This window comes from Anguilla rostrata, chromosome 8 (genome assembly GCF_018555375.3).
Source record: "Anguilla rostrata isolate EN2019 chromosome 8, ASM1855537v3, whole genome shotgun sequence".
Classification (NCBI taxonomy): domain Eukaryota; kingdom Metazoa; phylum Chordata; class Actinopteri; order Anguilliformes; family Anguillidae; genus Anguilla; species Anguilla rostrata.
The window spans coordinates 23228113-23249900 of NC_057940.1; the positions used below are offsets into that span (position 1 = coordinate 23228113).

The following is a 21788-nucleotide window of genomic DNA, read 5'->3' on the forward strand; positions in this document are numbered from 1 at the left end:
TAATGACCGTGAACTGTCATAGCACATGAGAGTCTTCCTTATTAATTATATAATACGGGTAGGAATGGCTCTGCAAACCTTTTTATGAAGTAACAAAAAATACCATTTACATCCAAAAGTTCTGTTACAAAGAAATACATATTTTTAGAAAACTAAGCAACCTTAAAAAGTATTTTCCTGCTCAAAGTAATGAGCCTATTGTTCCATAAAATCGAGTTGTGAGGAGAAATTATAGGTGAATAAAACTGAAGAATTCTCCCAAAGATAGTACATCCCTCGAAAGTCAGTGATTCTGACGACTTTATAGCATCAATTAGGTTCAAAACACTTAAACTTTCCTCTTATTTTCATCATTACTCATAACAGTTCCGAGATACTTAATTTCATATTTCACTGGAATATTAGCGGTCAAATCTGACTCACATGAATGGACAGGCAACTTCGCATTTCTTCAGATTTAAACACTTTGGCTTTAGTCTTACGAATCTTACCAATTTTGCCAACCACATGTGTTTCCAGGACCTCTCCTCTAATGCAATGTAAGATGAAACGCTTTTCTGTGACGCCAGAGTTTGTCTCCTGGGATTTTTATGCGACAGAAATGTCATTTTCAAAATCATTTTTAAAAAAACTTAAGCTCTCCCATGACTGTCTCTCGTGATTTGAGGAGGTCAAGTCGCCTCAGTTTTCCATATAATTTCGTGTTGTCCAACCTGGCAACAAGTAAATACTGACCAGACGTCACCCCACAACGTCAAAACCAAGTGGACGAAGAGATTGCTCCTCCCAACTAAGGTGAAAGCTTTTCTAGGGGGTGGCGCGCTCAAGATAATTTTGTAAAATAGATCACAGTTGACAAAAACGTTATTTTTGTACAATTGTAAAATTATGTGTACATGGAAAATTCAGACTAATGTGACCCATGTATGAAAAGACTACATCAAGAAACAAATTAAACAAAATATATTTAGTAGTTCCCAAAAGTGTAATGGTTTCGGCCCAAAGCCCGCCGAATACTGTTTGGCGCTAGTCTACAGAAGGAAGATACTGCTAGCTACTACAGGCACAGCAAGATAGCATATGTAGTCATTTTAATTTTACAAGCCATATATAGGTTTATTTTCACTCTCTACAAAATAATGTCGGATGAGGAGTTGAAGGTTCCAGACGAGCTTTTCAAGGATGTTAAATTCTACGTGGTTGGAGATATTGACCAAAAGGTAAAAGGATAGATCATTCCCTGTTAGCTATAACTTAGTACTGTTGTAGCTGGTGTTATTCTCCGCCTGCTATAGCTAGATTGAAGACATGCAGAGGGTTCTGTCTAAGGTTCGCTCATGAATATTATGCATATGGAATAAGTTAGCCAACTCCCTCGTCCCAGCACATTTGTAGAGGCAATGAGTGGTGGATCTTCCGCTGAGATAGCCAGCTATAACGTAGATTGTTCGTTAGCCACCGCTTGCCAACGATGTTCGACAGCTAGCTACTTGTGTATTCGGTTCGCTAAGCTAGCTAACGTTATCAGACTTAAGTGAGTGAACTGCATGGCCTGTCAGGGTGCCAATAAAGCTATAATTGCTTTTAGCTTCCGCACTACCCTTTATTCTTTTGTTGCACTTTGCACACACGATTCTTTAAACATGGATTGAATTCAACCGCTTGCAAAATTGTGTGCCCAACACCTCCCTATTATGTTGTATGTTGTCATGAAAGGATGTGGCTGGGTTTACTTCCTGCCAGATACTGCCATTCCATGTTACCAACTTAGTCCTTTTGAATGAAGAATGTCTGTCATGTAAATTGGCTAGTGATTGAGCATCTACGATCAGACGTTAACCCAAATTAATTTATGTTGTTGTTACTAACTACCTAGTTAGCTAATATCTGAATGAAGCTTTTGACTATAATACTGGCTACGGCTAACAGTAGCTAACTACAACGTTAACTGTGTTATTGCCCGTGGCTTGAAAAGTAGATTGGTTAGCTAACCTTGTTGACATAAAATAACGTTAGCTGGCTCGCTGCCTTGAGTAGTCTAGGCGTAACAGTTTGGAGCTATGTCCAGCTAGCCAATTGTCAACGATAGCTAAGTTAGCTACGTAGCTTTCTGTTTAGACATTTCACGTTCACATAAATTGCATTTATTTTTTAGGTTGTGCAACTTTTAAAAGCTGGAAAGGCCAAGGAAGTCTCCTACAATGCTCTTGCGACTCACATCATTGCTGAAGATGCTGATAATCCTGAGGTCGGAGAGTCCCGAGAGGTCTTTGATTTACCCGTTGTTAAGGTAAGGCATATCTTTGTATTATTTATTTTTTATTTTTGTTCTGCAGGTTTGTTGAAATGTGTTTTCTACTACTACTATTAGGGTGCGCAATTGTTGTTATTGAAGCTAATGACATAAATATAATTTGTAATTTGAGGGTTGTCTTCAAGATTGTGTGACTTGGTGGAGCAGTGGGGCTGGCACAGACACACAACACTCACATTTTCCGAAACACTTCTTCACATGTGGCACATGCACACACTGACAGTTACAACATGCTTACTTGTACACATTTGTTCATTTGCTCACACGTAACGCTTGCTTACATGCACATGCCTACATGCTTGTACACAATGGGAGAGAACACATCCATATTCTCTCCTGACTTTCTCCATAATAGATCAACTTGATCAAAAAATGTCTCAATTAGAAACTCAGTTGTACGATTTGTCACTTGACTGTGCAGTTTGAGTGCCTATGGGGACCACTGGAGGATAACCATTGGAATACAAGTTTATATCCCTGCCGGTCACATGGTGGAGACAAACCGGTGACCCTAGTCATAATCCATGCCTTTTTAAAAGTAAAATATTCATGGTGATCATGTGAGTTACTGGCAGTATACAGGAAACTGGGCTTGTAACCTACAATGAGCATGTTCAGTTCCCAGGTTGCATCCTACCCTTGAACAAAGTGCTTAACCTGAATTGTTTTTGTATATATCCAGCTATATCAATAGCAATGGGTGCCATGTAAAGATGTAAAAATTAGGGCTGCGTGTCATCGCATAATTGCAATATGAATTTCCTTGAGAAACACATTGCAAAGCATTGAGTATACGATAAGCCAGCAATGTTCTAAATAAAAATGCAGGTGTGGACACAACACTGTCCGCTTCATTCGTTTGTTTTGATAAATACCTGTTTTATAAATTTTTTTTTAATTATTTTTTTTTATTGGCAGACCCATGTTACAATAGCTTGTAGCTTATTATGCCTGAACCTGATATTCTTCTAGTCTGTCATAGCATAGTCATGCAGCAAAGTCTATGATTGGAAGAGAGAGAAAGAGGGAGAGAGACACGGCCGTTTTTCTCAAAATCGCGGTTTGGTGACTGTTATGATCAGAATGAGGAGTAGAAAGATATTAATAGCGCTAGAAAGCTGAGATTCTCCTCTTTACAGCCATATATAAAATTCAAAATGTGTTTCTGCTTCAAAACGACTAGAAGCGATGGAGCAGGTCACACCATTCTTTATCCAAATGGTTTGCTGGATGGTGTTTTTAATCATGGGGTGGCAGCAGACTAGTACTGGGTTATGTGACCTAAAATTGATATTGCAATTTGTCATTTTATTTTGTATATTTTTTACAGAATGATGATATTTAATATTATATTTCATATGCCTATATTAACCCTGGCCAAATGATGGTACACATGGAGACCGAAACCAATGCAGTTTCTGTACATATGTGTACATATTAGGTTTTGTGTGTGCAAGGCCACTGTACCTGCCTTTATTGCATGTCGAGATGTATTTATGTATTTCCAATGAATGTAGGAACAGGTGCAAATAACCTGATTAGTAAAATGGCATGCATGTTTTTGGCTGGACCGCAACAGTGGGGCCAGCCCTACAAACGTGAATGTCTGTGAGTGACTGACTGACTTAGTGATGAAGTTACACCATTGGTCAGCCAGATCACGTGTGTTACGTCCAGCCATATTATTATGGTTTAACCTGGTCTTGTTTTTCTTCTTGTTTTTCAGCCATCGTGGGTGGTTTTATCAGTAAGATGTGGCGACATTCTTCCGTATCCTTTTATTATTGAAATGAATGCCAGTGTCTTCCATACCAGATGAAAAGGTTGGAGGAATGTTTTTCTTTTATTTTGATGATATTGCCACAAATTCAAACAATTATGGTTGACAATAATAAATTATCACATAAAAATACATTGGCATGATGGATAGCTATATGATAAAATAATTATTTTTTCCATGAACTGAACGATTAGTGTACAAGCACAGCTCTAGCGCAATTTGTGTTGACAGACGGCAATAAGAGACTCCAAAGGCAATCAAAAGCCAAGAATCAAGTCTAGACACTGAAAGCTATTTTATACCTGCACTAAGGAAGCAGTTGAACAAACCTGTCTAATCAAAAACATCTGAGGCCATTTGTCCCAAACATTAAAAGCTGAGAATGTGCACTTGAACCACATGTGGATTGTTTGATTACAAATGTAAAATTGTGGAGTACAGAGTGAAAACGTACGTACACACGCACACACATGCATGCATACATTCGTACACATACAGTGAGGTCTGATGTTGAATGTGATGTGACCATGAGCGCAGTGCTATGACACTAAAGGACAAAATCCTGAATTTCCTTAAATACTGTCCTCCAGAGTAACCGGGTTCTCTCCAGAATCCGGACAGGTGTTCTTTGGTGTAACTGCATGTCTTCCCAAGGTATGTGCTCTTAAAATGTGTGACTACTGCTTGAATAGAATTAGACTGATTACTCAAAAAATACCTACTCAGTTTGTTACTTAATTATTTGTGAGGGGACAAATTATATTGTTTATATGTCTTATTGCTCATTGACATCATGTGTAATTTCTTTTCTGACAGCTACCTGAGGACCTGAATGCTCTGTGGGCCTTAATAACCTTCTATGGTGGAGACTGTCAGCTGACTCTCAATAAGAAGTGTACACACCTGATTGTGCCAGAACCGAGAGGGGTAATTATGGCATTCTTTCTCATGCTCACACCCAGTGTGATGGATGTGTAATTACTTTAGCAACTTTCACATGCACATTTTTGTCCAGTGGTTCAATATTGAGCATTAAGTTCCCATTTGTTTTTGGGTGTTAGAATCTCTACTCTCCAGAATTTGACTTTTGCTAGAGTTCTTCATCTTCTTTCTTTTTTTTCTTGCTACATTTTAACCTGTTTCCCATGCTCTAAAACTGAAATTTGGCAGACATATCCAATATGACAACTTAATTAAAGATTAGTTGTCCAATGACTTTTGGCCCACTAAAATCAGGGAGCTATATATAAAAATGGCTGTAATTCCTACAAGGATCACCCAAAATGGATGTACCACCAGTCTGCATTTAAAGCTGCTAGCCTGAGTTTATTGCCGTGTGGCTAGCTCTGGTGATCCATTGAATGTGGTGATGTTTTAATATCATGCAGGTATATACCTGTAGCCTAGGGTATTGGTGAAGGTCCCAACCTGTCTCAGGCTTTCTGTGAGCAAGCCTTGTGTGGCTAATAGGCCTAAAAATGATGAGAAACTTATTTTTTCCCACGGTGAATGTAGGCTATTCAAGGCGAACCCCTTGAACCTTTCTTTTTGTGTTGTTTTTTCAGGACAAGTATGAATGTGCTCTGAATCATAGCAGTATACAGATTGTTACTCCAGAGTGGATTTTGGATTCTGTGGCTGTTAAGAGTAGGAAGGATGAGGTTGCTTACCATCCACGCCTAACCTACCAGGAGGCCGATGAGAGTGCAGATGAGTATGATCGGGGTTCTCAATCAGATGGCAGCTACATTGACCGCCATTCAAGGGGGTCGAGCCCTACCTCCTTCCGGGATGGTTCTCCCATGAGCACACCAGGACTCTCTCCAAAACACCACAGGGAAGGCGAAATCATGTTTGACGATTCTTCAGACTCCTCTCCCGAGAAGGAAGACAGAAACTTGAATTGGACGCCAGCAAAGATGAGCCATCCTGCTGCTGCAAAGCGCCGCCTGCAGCAGGGCAAGGAAACTGGCCTCATCAATCTGTGTGCCAATGTGCCACCTGTGCCGGGCACGGTGGCATCTGCACAGGCACGCAGTAACCTGTCCGCCCACGTTCCACCCACCCAAGATACTCGTAGCAACATGGAATCATCAGGGCTCTGCACCCCAGGAGTGGAGAAGCAAGAAGTCATGACATCTTGGAACCCAGCTGCACGAACGCTGAGAAATATCACGAATAGTACTGATATTCAACAGGTTACCCGGCCCTCAAATGTTGCACAAGTAAGTACAAGCTACTTTGTGTGAGAAATGTGGAAAAAATTTTAAAAAATTTACCAAGCAATTCTCTGGTGTATGTTTTGCCGTTGTGTACATGCCGTGCGTACTGTGTACATAGGAAATCCCTAGTTTATATAGACAGTCTGGAACAAGATGAGCCCACCTACGAAATTCTGTGACCAGCATTGGTCGAGCAGTCCCTCAGTCAATGAGAACCGCTGTGTGCAACCAAGGACTCAACATTTAATACTCCCGAAAATGACCCCCATATTTCTAAACGCCTTCCTGCACCTTGTAAAGGAATCAAATGGCCTTTTGATTAAGCAAAGCAAATACGTAGGAAGTATCTTGTTGAAGTATTATCTACAAAATACTATTATAGTGACTAACTTTTATATTGTTTTCACTTCATTTTGTTGTTCCCTCAAAACTCACTGATATGTGATAGACCCCATCAGATACAATCTATCGAGAGAGAGAGAGAGGTGTTTATCAAACATTATTTATAGTGTGGATGCTGTACTTGATTGGGGTAATATTTACCTTATGCATTATTTTAGGTTAGCTCGGACAAGATTTTTTTACCTCAGAGATTATGACATGAACATATTGACCACAAAGATGCCTGCATATTGCCACCAGAAATTCCAGGACCTAAATTGGACTGTAATATCTTGGAAGCTTCTAGGAATTCTGTGGCCAGAATAGATTATTATTCATGCAAATGCTCAAGGAATATGTGAAAAATGTATCATAATAATGACACTTAAGTCCAAAAGCCTTCTGATGCACTTAATTTGTCTTGTTTGGACTATAATGCATTATTCCTTAGTTCTGTTTTTATCTTTAATCTGTTCTTGTGATAATTTTGCTGGAAGTTAAAATTTTTCAGATTTGAAATGCTGAAAGGATGTATGTCATATGTCATGAGCCTTTCACTGTATGCTTTTGCAGTTATCTTTTATATTTATGGTTTACTGTAGTATGGCGGTGTTATGGCGGTCAAATTGGTGCCTTATCATGTTAAAACAGCTTCTTTCTTTTGTACCAGATTCTGCAAACCCTGTCGACTCCAACAAAATCATTGGAACAACAAGGAAATCAGAGTCAGCCAGTAGCCCCAGCAAACCCACAGCTGTTTGGCCAAGCAAAGCCTCAGGGGCAGCAGCTTCCTGGTGAAGTCCAACAGCCCCATCTACAGCAGCAGTTACCAGTGCAGCATCTTCTGCATTTGCAGTCTCAGCCACTGATTATTCCCCAATCTTCCTTCCCACAAACTGCAGTTCCACAGCACCACTTTCTCCAGCAGTCACACCCACAGCAGATCCACCAGCAAATATTCTCTTCGCCACAGCAGCAGCAGCAACAGCAACAGCAGCAGCAGCAGCAGCAGCAGCAGCAGCAGCAACCACCACCACATGCGTTCACACAGCAGCAAGTACATCCTCAACAGTTAATCAGGCCACCGCTGCAGCAACAGCAACAGCAGCAGCAGCAACAGCAACATGCCTTTCAACTACACAGGTTACAGCTGCACCAGCAGCATCTGCAACAGCAGCATCTCCTACAGCAGCAAATGCAACAGCAGCACATGCAACAGCTGCAGCAGCTGCAGAATCAGAGCTCAAAGCAGCCCATGCAAAACCAAATGCAGCAGACACAACTGCAGCCTCCTCCACAGCAGCAGCAGCTGTTTGGGCATGAGCCTGGCCTGGACAGTAAGTTCTTCTCATTTGGTTGAATATGGTCTGTGTAGCTACATTGTGGACAGGCTAAATAAGTCAGTTTTGTGTTCACTTGTAATTAATTAGAGTATAATTAGTTAAGACACTGGAATTGGTTTGTTTTGAATTCTCACTTACTTTACTTAGCCCTGAACTGTACAATAGTGATGATTATTTGGTGCACCACATCTTTTGGCATTCGTTCAGGTCATTTGTTTGGCTCACTTGTTCCTTTGGTCTTTCATTCACTATTTTTCTTTTGGAAATGATTCAAAGTAAATTTCTGACATTACAATAAAATAGCAATTACAGCTAACTTGATGTACAGTTGGCTCCTATTTAGCACAGTGACAGACACAGGATTTTTTTTTTTTTTTTTTTTTGACGGGCACAGGATTGTTTTCCCCCTAGCTGGCTCCGCCTACACACCTGTGACACATTACCGACTACTTCTGTCACCCCTCCCTCCTTCCCCCATCCCTTTGTGCTCACACTCTACCCCAGTTTGCATCTTTAAAAAAATGTGAAGTAGGTGGAGACTGTTGCTTGTTTCAAGCAAGAAAATGCACATCATGTAATTCGGAAGCAGCTTCTACACTGGCATTGCACCTCCAGAGGTGTTATGTCTGTTTACCTGACTAGTAAAAAAAACTATTTATTTCCCTGATGTACCCACCCTTTTATATCAAAGTGCATTATGTTATCAGCTAGACTTAAAGGGCCTATCATTGTGAGCTGTTACTTGAAAGGGGAATCAATAACATGCAGAAAGTACAATTGAATTTCTGCTGTAAAGCTTAACTGGCTGGATTTACATGCAAGATTTTTGTGAAATAAAATGTTTTTCCCTTTTAGTTCCTGAGGATAGTTTCTTGATTGGCTGTGTCTTTGCCATTGCTGACTATCCAGAACAGATGTCAGACAAGCAGCTGCTGGCCACTTGGAAAAGAGTAAGTTTTCTACTCATTCTTCATAAATTCTGGGTTTTTCATCAGTTGTTGGTGAATCAATATATACTTACCTTGGGTTTATTTGGATTGTTTTGTTGACCTCAAAAGCACGAATATAGCTTATTGGTGTGCAGTTCTCATTTTGCGATACATTGATGAATATCACTGTGTGATTCCATGGCTCAATAGATATGTACTGCGGGCTATAGCTTTTATACTGCTGCTCTAGACATGGCAGGCCAAGATGGGCTAAATGGCCTGTTTGTCATTGTGAATCATTCCTATGTTCTTACATAAGTGCCTCTTGATAGCTTATCCTGATTGATATATGAGTGCAAATGTCTCCTGTTTAGACTTTAGTGATCCTGTTCTCTGTGTTAGTCTGAACCTTTCACTGACCTGATTTTACCTTTGTTTGCATTGCTTGATTATGTATTCAGTCATAACCTAATATTCTGAATATGATGTCTGAAATGCAGATTATACAATCCTATGGTGGAACAGTGGATTCTTCTCTCAATAATCGCTGTACTCACCTGTTGTGTGAAAGCCAAGTCAGTAGTATGTATGTCCAGGTGAGTTTATGTCACTGTTAAGTGCCTATCATATTTTGTCCCTTCTTCCAATTTGGAATGACCAATTCTGACCTGCACTGTCATGATTCAGTTTTCGACTCTGTCGTATTACTGCCCCAAAGAGTTGCATTGCTTAAGTGATTAACCTTTCCATGCAAATAAGAAGAGTGCATTTGGCTTGAATAGTGTTTTATGACCTTGTGTTCATGGAGAATTTGTGTTTTGTTTGAGTGAAGAGGACACATTACACTTGGACAGCAGATAATAGTCTTATGACCCCGTGTTAAGACAAACTGGTTTTTGTACATTTGATAAGCCTGAGTGCTTTTGCGTCTCTAGGCCTTGAGAGATGGGAAGCGTTGTGTCACTGCCCACTGGCTGAACACTGTTCTGAGGAAGAAGAGGATGAGCCCTCCAGAGAGAACACTGCACTTTCCCTTCGCCTTCCCCCCCGGAGCAAAGCCCTGCTCACAGCACGTATGCACTTTCCTGTTGTCTTCCCTTTCAAAGCCTTGCTCATTACATGTGCACAAAGCAAGGGCACAATAGTGAGCCACACATTGGGAGGGGGTGATTGTGATTGTTCCAATGCCTGTCGTCATTTTATCTTGTGATAACATAAATATACTTATTGTTAAAAGACGACTACTTATGAGTGTAAAAAATAATAACCTTGGGAACTGTCCTAACTGTGAGTAACAGTAATTTATTTTGTATATTTCATTTTTTTTTAAATCTTATTTTCTAATCTGTTCCAAAACCTACAGAAGCTTGGTCAGCTTGATACTGATTCAAAAACATTCTTTCAAATGTCACTTAGCTACCATTCTTTGGCAGATGTTTTCTATTCTATCAGTATTGTCCAGCCTGTCTCTGTGGACACCAGTACAGTGGAAGTCCTCTTAAAAGTGATATTTCACTTTGCTAATTTTGTGGAGCCTACCTCATTGTAATTGCGTTTCTCCAGCTGTCCCTACTGACCGTTTACAGCATCGCCATTCCTCCCGATTGTTAGGCTGTCCATTCACTTCCATTCATTTTCGGGACCTCGTTGAAGTTAATAGTTTTAAAGCACAAACTAAATTTTTATAATGCATTATTATTCACAGTGAGATTGTAACAGTAACTTCACTGACCATTTCTAATGGAACACAGCTTATGTTAATGTATTGGTTTGCTGTTCTTGTCTTTACCTCTGGAACCCAATTCCCCCAATCTTGTGTGGTCAAACCTTTGCCATACCTTCAATTTATTTCAAACTGAAACACAACCGTAATGTGCCATGCGCCCATGTGCACTGCACACATTACTGCGGCTTATATACCAAATACCAAAAGAATATTCTTAAAAAATTGGTTTGGATATGCTATTTTCTATTTTAATATTATTTATATTTTAAAAATAACATTTAAGCATTGCTCCTTCTCTCCAAATTGGAAGGCCTATTCATATTTATCTGTGCAAGAAAGTTTTGAGTGTTTGATGGTATGCTGTCATTCTGGAATCTCCACATCGGCAATGGGACAGTCCTACCCAGAAGGCATTCTTTTTGATCTTCTAGCATTTTCTGACTATTTTCATCCTCAGAATGGAGATGCTATTGAATGAGAAATATGCTGATGGATATATCACATCCGTTAAACTAAACTGTGTCATATTGCAATCAGATGGTTTTTGCAAAACTCAGTGTTTGAACATTTCATTCTCTAGATCAAGTGTATTTTATTATAACTGTAATTTTGTATTTGTTAACCTGTCTATATTTATGTTGCACAGATCATCTCTGTTACTGGATTTTTGGATACTGATCGTGATGATCTTAAGTTGATGGCCTACTTGACAGGAGCAAGATACACAGGCTATCTCTGTCGTAGCAATACAGCCCTCATCTGTAAAGAGTAAGCATTTATTTTTCTATCATTAAAATGATTTGTCTGTGAGGGTCTGACTTGCAAACTGCTGTGTCATAAGTAGCGTGTATCTATTGCACGCTAGTTTCCAAGTCAGACTTGTACAGACATGAGTCAGAGGAAGACTCCTAATGTGCGGCTTAACAAGCGGACCTGTTGCTTGACAATACAGCTGTCACAATACGGATGTTGTGATGTGTACTGTTCTCCTAAAATTGTTTCCTTTTTCATGAAATGTGCTTAGAGTGTAAAGATCAGTTATGGATATTGATAGCAGTTGAGGTTTTGTGTTCCAGACCAACTGGATTGAAGTATGAGAGAGCCAAAGAATGGAGGATACCCTGTGTGAATGCTCAGTGGCTGTGTGACATTCTCCTGGGGAACTTTGAAGCGTTGCGTCAGATCCAGCACAGTCGCTACTCCACCTTTAATCTGGAGGATCCTCTTGCTCCCAATCAACATTTGGTGCATAACCTACTGGGTGAGGATCTCAGGAGATTTATTCCTGCATCCTGTCTTTCATATATTTCTTTTTCATTTCCTCAATTGGATGTCAGCAGCTTACATAGAATACTCCAGCATTCCTGTAACAGTAAAATTATTTCCTGTGGAGTTATGAGTAGTTGAAATGCAAGCAAGTAAATGTTTAGTGTGACTTATTTTTAACTATCATTACACTTTAGCTTAAATTATTTTGTTTTTGTTGCCTGCAGCTGCGTGGCGAAGCCCATTGAAGATATCGCCAGATGCACTGATGGTGAGTTTGTTCATAGGAATGACCTCTGATCTCATTATACATAAATACGTCTCAGGGTTGATTGCAGCCAGCCCTGTTGAATCTAAAACTCACTCATTGAAGCTTGCCATAAGAATTAAGTAGTCATCACAAAGTTTCTACAACCACACTATGCCACGATTAAAGGAATAACAGAAGAGATGAGGGGAAAAAAGTTGTTGAAATATATCTGGAAAGTTTCAAAGCCATTTCTAAGGCCCTGGGACTCCACCAAACCACAGTGAGAGTCATTCACTTCAATTGGAGAACACTTGGAACAGTGGTAAATCTTCCCAGGAGTGGCTGGCCTAAAGCAAATACAGAATTTCACATTAAGAACATCATACTAGCAGTCAAGGTGTTGTGTGATCACGTGCATCAATGCTTTGTTGACCCGGGACCTGGACGACATGCCATTATTGAAGAAACCATGAATTCTACTTTGTGCCAGAATATTCTTAAAGATCTGGTGATCTGTCCATGAGCAGAAGCGGACGCGTAATTGGGTTATGCAGCAAGACAATGATCCAAAACACAACAGAAGGTCCACAGCTGAATGGCTAAAAATAAATAAAACTAGAATGTAAACTTTATGAATAAACTTTAGTGTGGCTGCTTTCAGAGTTCTTTAGCTAATACCAGACGAACAAATTAGAGTACTGTAGCTTCTTTAAAGTTTAACAGTGTTACCTTTTTACCATTACAATCAGTTTTGTCGAATTTCAAATAGTGGCACGATGTCACCAAATTTAGCCTTTTTTTTTTTTTAGCATTTCCGAACATCCAGAAAATTGTGTCGTTTTTTTTTTGTTTTGTTTTTTTGTTAGAAACAACACCAGAGTAAAAGCGCAAGTTTGTATGTTGCTCCTGTCTTGATCACATTTTCGAAGCAGCCACAGTACGCAGTGGCGAGTAGGGAGCAGAATGGAGCGTTGCCTGTTGCCTGTGTGGGCTATCCACATCTGGTCGGACTGTATGGGAGTAGATTTCCTTGAAAAGAAATCATAAGGGAACTTAACGTTGTAAAGGGCTTTACACAGTGGCTGCAATTTGCACAAATGAATCGCATGTTGATATATAAATTCAAACTCATGTCTTGTTATTATAATCTTGCACATCCAATGCAAGACATAATTTTTTATTTATTTTATTTGAAATAAGGTGGGTTTTTTATTTTGTTTTTTTTTTTATTTATTTATTTATTTATTTATTGTAATAATGTCATACTTGGAGTTGGTTACTTACTGGAGAGTCCACAAACTCCACAAATGTATTGAATTGTTCATTTTCAAAGACATCACAAAATGGAGCACTTATGCAAACAAATTTTCTATTGACTTTTAAATCATTAGTTTTCAGATGATGACATAGCAATGTTCTATTTTTTAGGCAGTCTTTTTTGTGCATCTTTATCAATGGTGCCAGTATTCTGTAAACTAACAATATGTATATGTGCGTGTCTGTGTGTTGACTTTACCTTGTTTGTGCGCAGTTCAAGGTGTTTTTTATGGGGAGAACTAATTTATGTAATGTGACCTTTTCTCCGGATGACCCCAGGGCGTTCACGTCCAGCAGAAACAGAAACAGAACATGTCCAGTCCTCAACCGCCTGCCAAAAAACCTAGGTGAGTGACGAGACATATCTTTCAAAAAACGGAGATCTATATAAGTTTGATTTTGAAATAGCTATGATATAATTTTTTTCAAGACAATACCCAATCACACCGAGCCAGAGATCCTGAGAAACATGATTCTTGATTGAGTTATTGTTATTGGCCAGGTCACCTGTGTGGTTACAAATTTGGAGAATCATTATTTTAATGCTTTGAAAGTTCAAGTAGGCACATGGCAAAATTGGCTATAATGGGTAATTTAATTCTGTAGTGCATTGCTATTGCAATTCAGATAAATTTGGTGTCGTGGGATAACTCCTGCCTTGATATATTGTACAGGGTTCGTACGGTCATGAAAAACCTGGAAAAGTCATTGAAATTTAAAATGCAATTTCCAGGCCCTGGAAAAGTTATGGAAAATAATATTTTTTGAAAAGTTTTGGAAAAGTAATGGAAACACAGCTAAAGTTGCATCAAATAGAATTACTAATTAATCCAATCATAAAAATAGTATGTTTAGTAATAAAACGTAAATTGGCACGTAACCTTCGCGGTATTTTGGTGGTGTGAGAAGTTAATTCGGTCTGGCTCAGTCTGTTTACAGGCACGCCCAACAGGCACGCTTCTGCTAATGTAACAGTTAGCAAACGTAGGCCCTACTGTCCCGACAATATGCCAGGGAAGTGCAGCTTCAATAATATATCAGGGCTCGAAATGAACTTTTTTTACTTCGTAGCACTGGTGCTCCCAACTTCAAAAAGTTAGGAGCACCCAGCAAAATGTAAAGAGCACCAACAACATATGCAATAGATTTTGTATTGATAAAAAACGACAATATAACAGTACGGTTTACAAGTAACAGTTAAACTGTCACGCCTAAAATGTGTCGACTCTTCAAGGAATTGCGTGTTATGCTTTCAAACGACAAAGCGCTTCTCGTCACATTAATACCGCTAATTAAATCAACCGCCAGTACTGCATCGGAGAAATTAGCCGTTTCTACCGGGTCGCTACACAAAACACTACGTTAACCTTTAAAAAAAATGCCGTAATCGTTCGCTTCAACTTTTCAGCTTTCGATAACGCTAATAAATTGAACATAAACTTTTGTCTTCAGGTAACATTAGTTAACGCTTTAGCTCTCTGTGTCGCGTGACAGTGGAGTGCAGCGAAAGGGAGTGATTGAAGGCTAATATTAACCAACTTAAAATCAGCATTAAAGGTAAGAATGTCAAGCTTACGATTGGTTAGAAGGGTCACCGTCGGCTCACAAGGGACATACTGAGTGTACTAACTAGCGAATGTACAGAGAAAGACGTTCGACTGGAAAAAGAAAGAAAAAGGTCGCACCAGAACAATTATTTGCACTCGCACAAATGCTCCCAATTATATTTCGAGGTCGCACAGATTAAATTTCGGGAGCATATGCGACCAAAATGGTCGCTATTTCGTGCCCTGTTTGGACATGGACAAAAATGTTAAACTATTCGAATTAAAATATGAGAGAATGTATCTAAGTGTCTTCTGTCTGGTGTTTTTGTTTTAGAGAGGCACCATATGTTTCAGATGCAGACCTAATTTTACATAGTGTTGCAATAAATAATTTTTAATCGTCCAGCTGAGAAAGTCATTTGTTTTGGTCATGGAAAGTCAGTTAAAGGTTGTGGAGAAGTCATGGAAAAGTCATTGAAAATCATTGGTGAAAAAGTGTATGAACCCTGATTGTAATAAAATGTCATCCTCATTCCAGGATTGAAGACTTGCCAGCTCCAACTAAAAAGCTACCACCAGAAACCACCCCATTTGTGTTCTTCACTGGATTTGACCCAGCACAAGTTCAGCAGCATATAAAGGTAACTTATTCTTCCACCCTGCATAGATGTAAGTTATATCACAGTGCACAAAGTGTCTTCTTTATACACTGTGGAAGTATCAAATGTCATATGGACAAAGTGGGTCTGGGAAGCAGAGCACAATAAAGCAGGATTTTTAGTCCCCCACCCTGCCAAACCACCTTTGAGCGCAGCAAGCGTAGCTAGCTGGATAGCTAAAGGTAACGTTACTTCCAGGTCCAGCCGAAAACATGGCAAGTCCACTTCGCTTTTCTTCCCCTTGCAGAACTTCAGCTGTCACCATTGAGGAAAAACAATCCCATGGTTGTCTGGTTTTTATTACAGTAGCTAGCTTGCTACAAACACTCAGCTGAAACCCGATCCCACACTACAGGCTCTGTAGCCACCTCCGCCCCTACCCAGAAAAGTATACCTTTACTTTTTTTTGCCAGTAGCACTGGTGCTAGTAAGGTCAGAAACGTTTTAGTACAGAGAAAAAGTCATGTCATAAAAGTTTGCCGTTTTCTGTGAAACCAACTCATGAATGTAAAGGGGTTACCTTTACATTAAAAAAGATCTGTGTGTCCTGTCTGACTTTAAATGATTTGAATTGACAAACGTGTAAGGGATTTTTTTTTCTTGTTGCATTTTGTTCTTCTTTGTTTAGAGATTGTATGATCTTGGAGGAGAAATAGCCGAAAATGCACAGAAGTGTACACATCTTATTGCAAACAAAGTGACACGAACTGTGAAGTTCCTGACTGCTATGTCCATTGTCAAGCACATTGTCACCCCAGACTGGTTGGAGGAAAGTTGGAAAAGCCAGAAATTTGTGGGTATGTTACTTTGTTTTATCTGACCAAATACAGAACTAGTTATCAGTATTTTATAAAATGTATGAACATATTTTGCATGCTGCCATTATTATTGCTTGGGTGTTCTTTACTTGGTGTGACAAGGCCACTTTTTTTTTTTTTTTTTTTTTAAAGAGGGTTATTTGTTTGGGTAATAAGGCAAAAAGCCAGAGCACCAAAACTAAAGAGCAAATAGCTCTTTAGGGTAGAAGGGCAGAGCAGAAATAGAGGAAAAAGTAAGCAATTAATTTGGACTTGTTTTAAACACAAACTAGCCTAATTCTGCTAGATAAACATGTTATTAATCTTATTTCTAATAAATGTGATAAACCGGCTTCTGTTTTGCACAATGACATGCCCTCTGAATATAATGTAAATTGAACAGTGATTATATTTCAATTGAACCACCACTACTCTCAGACAGCACCCTTGAATGTTCTTCCTGTTACTAGATTTGTTAGCTGAAGTAGTGACTAAACTAAGTTCCTCTACCTGTGCCCTCAAACCACTCCCCACCAGTTTTTAAAAAAATGTCTACAGTTGTTTTGTTCATGATTTACTAAGTGTTGTGAAATACTCACTGCAGATTGGTATTTATCCATCTACTTTTAAAACTGCAGTTGTACATCCCCTTCTTAAAAAAGGTTGCTAGACTGTGCTCTTCTAAACAACTGTAGACCCATCTCTGTCTTTTAGTTTCTGAGCCAGTCACTCTTTTTGCAATTGACAGACCATTTAAACAGTAATTGTTTACTATGTAAATGTCAATCTGTATTTTGTGCCATGCACAGCACCGAGACAGTGCTAGTCATGGTAGTAATTGACGTCAGAATGACTCTTGATTCTAGAAAATTATCTATTTTTGTAGTCCTTGATCCCAGTGCTGCATTTGACATATTTGACCATGACATCCACAGATGGTGGTAATGGCAGGGTGTGTAAAGAGGGTCTTGGCATAAAAACAATAGCGTTAGCCAATATTTATTTTTTCGAAAGTAGCTTTAGTTGTTAACTTCTTTACCTCGGTAGGCTTGAGGTTAGACCATGACGTTAAGTTGAGACAAGCTTGTGGAAATACTTGTTGGCAAAATTGTTTTACAAAATTACCCTGTGGAACTTCTTTTTTTATAATAAATATTTATTGGTCTGAAGCAAGCCTATTATTCCTGTATTTTTTTATTTTTCTGCTGTGCATAGGCTATTGTAGGCTTATAGCCCACTGAGAAATAATGGTTTTATATTGGTATGGATTTCTGAATTGGATAAAATAGTTAGGTCAGGTGGTTGGCGGGCAGATGAGTGAGTGCAATGAGACATCACAGCTGACTTGCGCATCACTAGTACTCCGCGATGGTTGTCTGCTTGAGAACTTGCAGTCCTGTTTGTTTTCATAGATGAGCAGCATTTCATGCTACGGGATGCAGAGGCAGAGGTCCTTTTCTGTTTCAGTCTGGAGGAGTCTCTGAGGAGAGCCCACACTGCCCCCCTCTTCAAGGTAGCTGAGTAATCGCCCTACCCTGACCCTGAGTGCTCTTGAGTGTCTACCTTAAACAGCTGCCTTCATTATGACTCAAATCACAATTCTGAATGGACACTGAAAAGTGATTATTCCACATATAAAGCATGCTGAGTATCTTACAGCATTGAGTAGGTTTAGTGGTTATATTAATCTGTATAATGATATGGTAATATTTATTGCTATATTTTCTTGCACCAGACATTAAACAGCAAAAATATCTCCTTCAGCTTTGGTGGTGTATTACCACAATTGGTTGGGTTATCTTTCCAACTTCAACTGATTCATACTGATTTGTTTCAAAGAGTTGGTCAGTTTATTGGTTGCTTGACTAGGTGGCTGAAAAAAATAAAAGTGGAATAAAGTACAGTGGTTCACTTGTCTATTCAAATTTAGTATAATATTTTGTATTCTGGGTTTGCCTATTATTTCACCTCTCTGGTTCACAAAAAAATTTTCCAGCTGACTTTTTGTGACTAATACGAAAATGACCATTCTAGCGTCCAGGCCATATATGTTTGTTTCCCTGTTTTTTTCAGGGGAAGTATTTTTACATAACTCCAGGAATATGCCCAAGCCTCACTACTATGAAAGCCATTGTGGAGTGCGCTGGAGGGAAGGTTCTGGGAAAGCAGCCCTCCTTTCGCAAAATAATGGAGCACAAACAGAACAAGGCAAGTTCTCTCTCCTCGCACCCCCAACATGTTAATATGGCATTCCTTCAATATAGTCTTTTAGTTGATTAAAATATGACACTGCAACAAGCTATTTGCAAATAACAGTTCCTCATACCATTTACCATAACAGAAGTCTTGTAATGATTCATCAACAGAAATTATTTTTTACCACAAAATCTCTCAACAGTATTTTTTTTTTTTCTATTTTATAGAGTCTCCCTGAGGTCATTCTGATATCCTGTGAAAATGACCTCCACTTGTGCAGAGAGTACTTTTTGAAGAACATTGGTAAGGATGCTTTTGGATTTTAGTTTAATTGCTAGTACAATGTGAACATGTATAACATAGATCTGTTTTCTGCAATGTAAGCAGTTGTATTTGATATACAGTACAATGGTTCATTAACTCTCTGGGACATTTTGTCTGTTTAGAACCACGCCCCCCTATCTGATCTGAAGGTGCCATGCACACACCCCTAAAAATCAGCCCTAAATTTTGGCTAGTATTTATTGATGTTTGAATTATTATGAATCAAACAAGCCAAACTCTGTTGGTTGGGAAATTTAATTTTCAGCCTAATTTTTTTTTTTTAATTTGTTGACTATGAGACTTGTGTGGTGTTTTTTGTGGAGAATCAAGCAAATGGGTTAATTTGTACTGAAAATTGTATTGCCCACAATCGCTGCAGCCTAATAAGATGTTGCTGATCTGAATGTTATTTTCAGTGGGGTGGCCAGACGGGGCCAGTAAAACGTCTTGTGGTGGCGCACCAAAAAGGCTGTGCTGGGGCAAAGCTGATAATTAGTGATCTTTCAAGGAAGTGGAATATACTTTTAAGTTGTTAATGCAAAGGAGTGAATACAACTATTGTATAGTCATTTTCAGGATTACATTTTGTATGCAATTCTAAATAAATCAACATATTTTTTTATGTTATGGAGTTTCTTGTATACGAGTGCAAAAAGTACTATTTAAATATATTTTCATTAGACTTTGCAACACATGAAAGGAAAAATGATCAAAGGGGTCAAAACTTTCAAGGCATTTATCATGTTAGCCGTTTACAAGGGAGATACGTTCTATTTGTCATTTAAAACTTTTTCCCCCCAGATGTGCACAATGCTGAATTCATATTGACGGGAGTCTTGACACAGACCTTGGATTATGAATCATATCCTTTTGTCTCAGTTGACCACAGAAAAGTACAGTGAATCATTTTTATGCATATTAATTCCGAGCATTTCACAAAAATGGTCTTGGGTTGGTTGGGTTTTTTTTTTTTGTTACTTTTTTGGAGTTTTTTTTTCTATTCTGAATGCAATTTTTTAAAAACTTGTGCTCATTACTGCAACCTCAGTAAAAGTTTTTTGCATTAATTAGAGCAGGTGTTTTGAATAGTTTTGAGCCCTGAATAATTCTAAATCATGACTGCTAACCTATCACCATTACCTATACATATTTCCTTAACAATCTTACATATAAATTCACATGATGGATCTCCTTACTGATGAAAAATTATGCTTCTCCACCTACGGATGCTTCACACTTGAGAATGTGGTGGCAGTAATAGTTTTAGATAACAATGTACAGATGAAATGGTGAACTTTGCAATATTTTGTACACTGTTAAAAAGTATAAATACCCTTGTTGAGTATTTGTTGTTAATAACAGAAGAAATCAGCCTAAGAAAAATTAAGGACTTGTTTGTTTAAATAGTTATTATTTTGTATAGATATTAATTGAATTGATTCTTATACTTTTAAGCATTTTTAATAAAAATGTTTTGATACTTGGTCTAATATATTTGTGCCTCAACACAACATTCATTACATACTGTATAATCTTGAACACACTTTAATGTTTCGGGTGAGTGTAGCCCTGTTGGAAAACATATTGCCAGAATATAAGGTAAGAATCGCAGTGTCCTGATGACTGAGGTCAATGCATATCAATGTGTGACTGAAATGTAGAGCAGGATGCAATAGAAATGTATTTTTTCAGTTGCATTTTTACATTGTGTTGAAATTGACAGTGCTTGTTGACTTTAGCATGCCCATACCCAGTTGCTTGAGTCAAAAAAATGCTTATCAGAGGAGAGACCTACAGTGTTTTGGATTGTTTTTTGGACTAGGAACGTTGCAGATTTAGTGTCACATATTTAAGGGCTACTAAAAAAACAAAATCATGAGCTGGAAAAACAGTACAATATGAAAAAAATCAGGATCAGCTCCCACTGAAAGTCTTATTTATGGGGCTTTCACTTCATCCCCTGAGCAATAAAACAAATTGGCATTCATGTAGCTAAGGATTTGAGCATTTTCATTTTTTGTGAAAATCAAGATTTTAGAAAGCTTGGGCATATGTCACTGTTGCTTGTTAGCCTAATTATGAGACCAGCAGTATAAAAATTCATTGGTGCCGTACCGAATGTGACATTATGATTTTCATTTTCTATTGATGCACCTACCTTAAATGTGTTCCTCAAGTGGTAACTGCCAAATTATGCCAAATTGGCATCCAGTATGTTGGGATTTGCAAATGTTCTGAGATTTTGGTCCCGTTCACATGAAATTGTGTCTTTGACTAAATCCTTTATTTATTTTGAAAGGTTGATGAAATGACAAGCTGATTGAAGTAATAAGTAAGTATACTGTACTAATAATAATCATCAGTATCTTTAAAGCTTAAAACCATACTCATTTGTTTAAAATGTGTTTTAGTTCTGATGGCACTCATTGGATTATGTACGATGTTTACAAGTTGTTCTATTTCAATAAGATTGACTACCATATACATACAACTTTGTATGTACACTCACTGGCCATTTTATTAGGTACAGCTGCTCATGAAACCAAATAGCCTGCTCCTACAAACAGCAAACCATGTGGCTGCAACTCAGTGTATAAAACATGCAGACATGGTGAAGAGGTTTCATTTTTGTTTTGTTTGGGCAAGACGCGTGATCTAAGTGACTTTGACCGTGGTATGATTGTTGGTGCCAGACATGGAGGTTTCCAGCATCTCAGAAACGGCTGCCCTCCGGGGA

General features: G+C 38.6%; 1 protein-coding gene across 2 annotated transcripts; it reads left to right on the forward strand.

The window, feature by feature from the left end:
- Nucleotides 1–887: 887 nt before the first annotated feature.
- paxip1 (PAX interacting (with transcription-activation domain) protein 1) lies at nt 888–20531 on the forward strand. Of its 2 annotated transcripts, XM_064347093.1 has the most exons (21): nt 895–1220; nt 2156–2290; nt 4041–4084; nt 4685–4748; nt 4911–5021; nt 5660–6319; nt 7368–8034; nt 8896–8990; nt 9470–9565; nt 9905–10042; nt 11342–11463; nt 11772–11956; nt 12189–12232; nt 13808–13875; nt 15614–15716; nt 16363–16531; nt 17944–18044; nt 18605–18739; nt 18955–19030; nt 19853–19925; nt 20231–20531. In XM_064347093.1, the coding sequence occupies exons 1-21, from the start codon at nt 1140–1142 to the stop codon at nt 20232–20234; spliced, it is 3171 nt and encodes a 1056-aa protein (XP_064203163.1). In that variant the 5' UTR covers nt 895–1139; the 3' UTR covers nt 20235–20531. The 2 variants fall into 2 exon arrangements, with proteins under 2 accessions (XP_064203162.1, XP_064203163.1); XM_064347092.1 differs by lacking the exons at nt 19853–19925; nt 20231–20531 and adding an exon at nt 19468–19780 and having other exon boundaries at nt 888–1220.
- The last annotated feature ends 1257 nt before the right edge of the window (nt 20532–21788 follow it).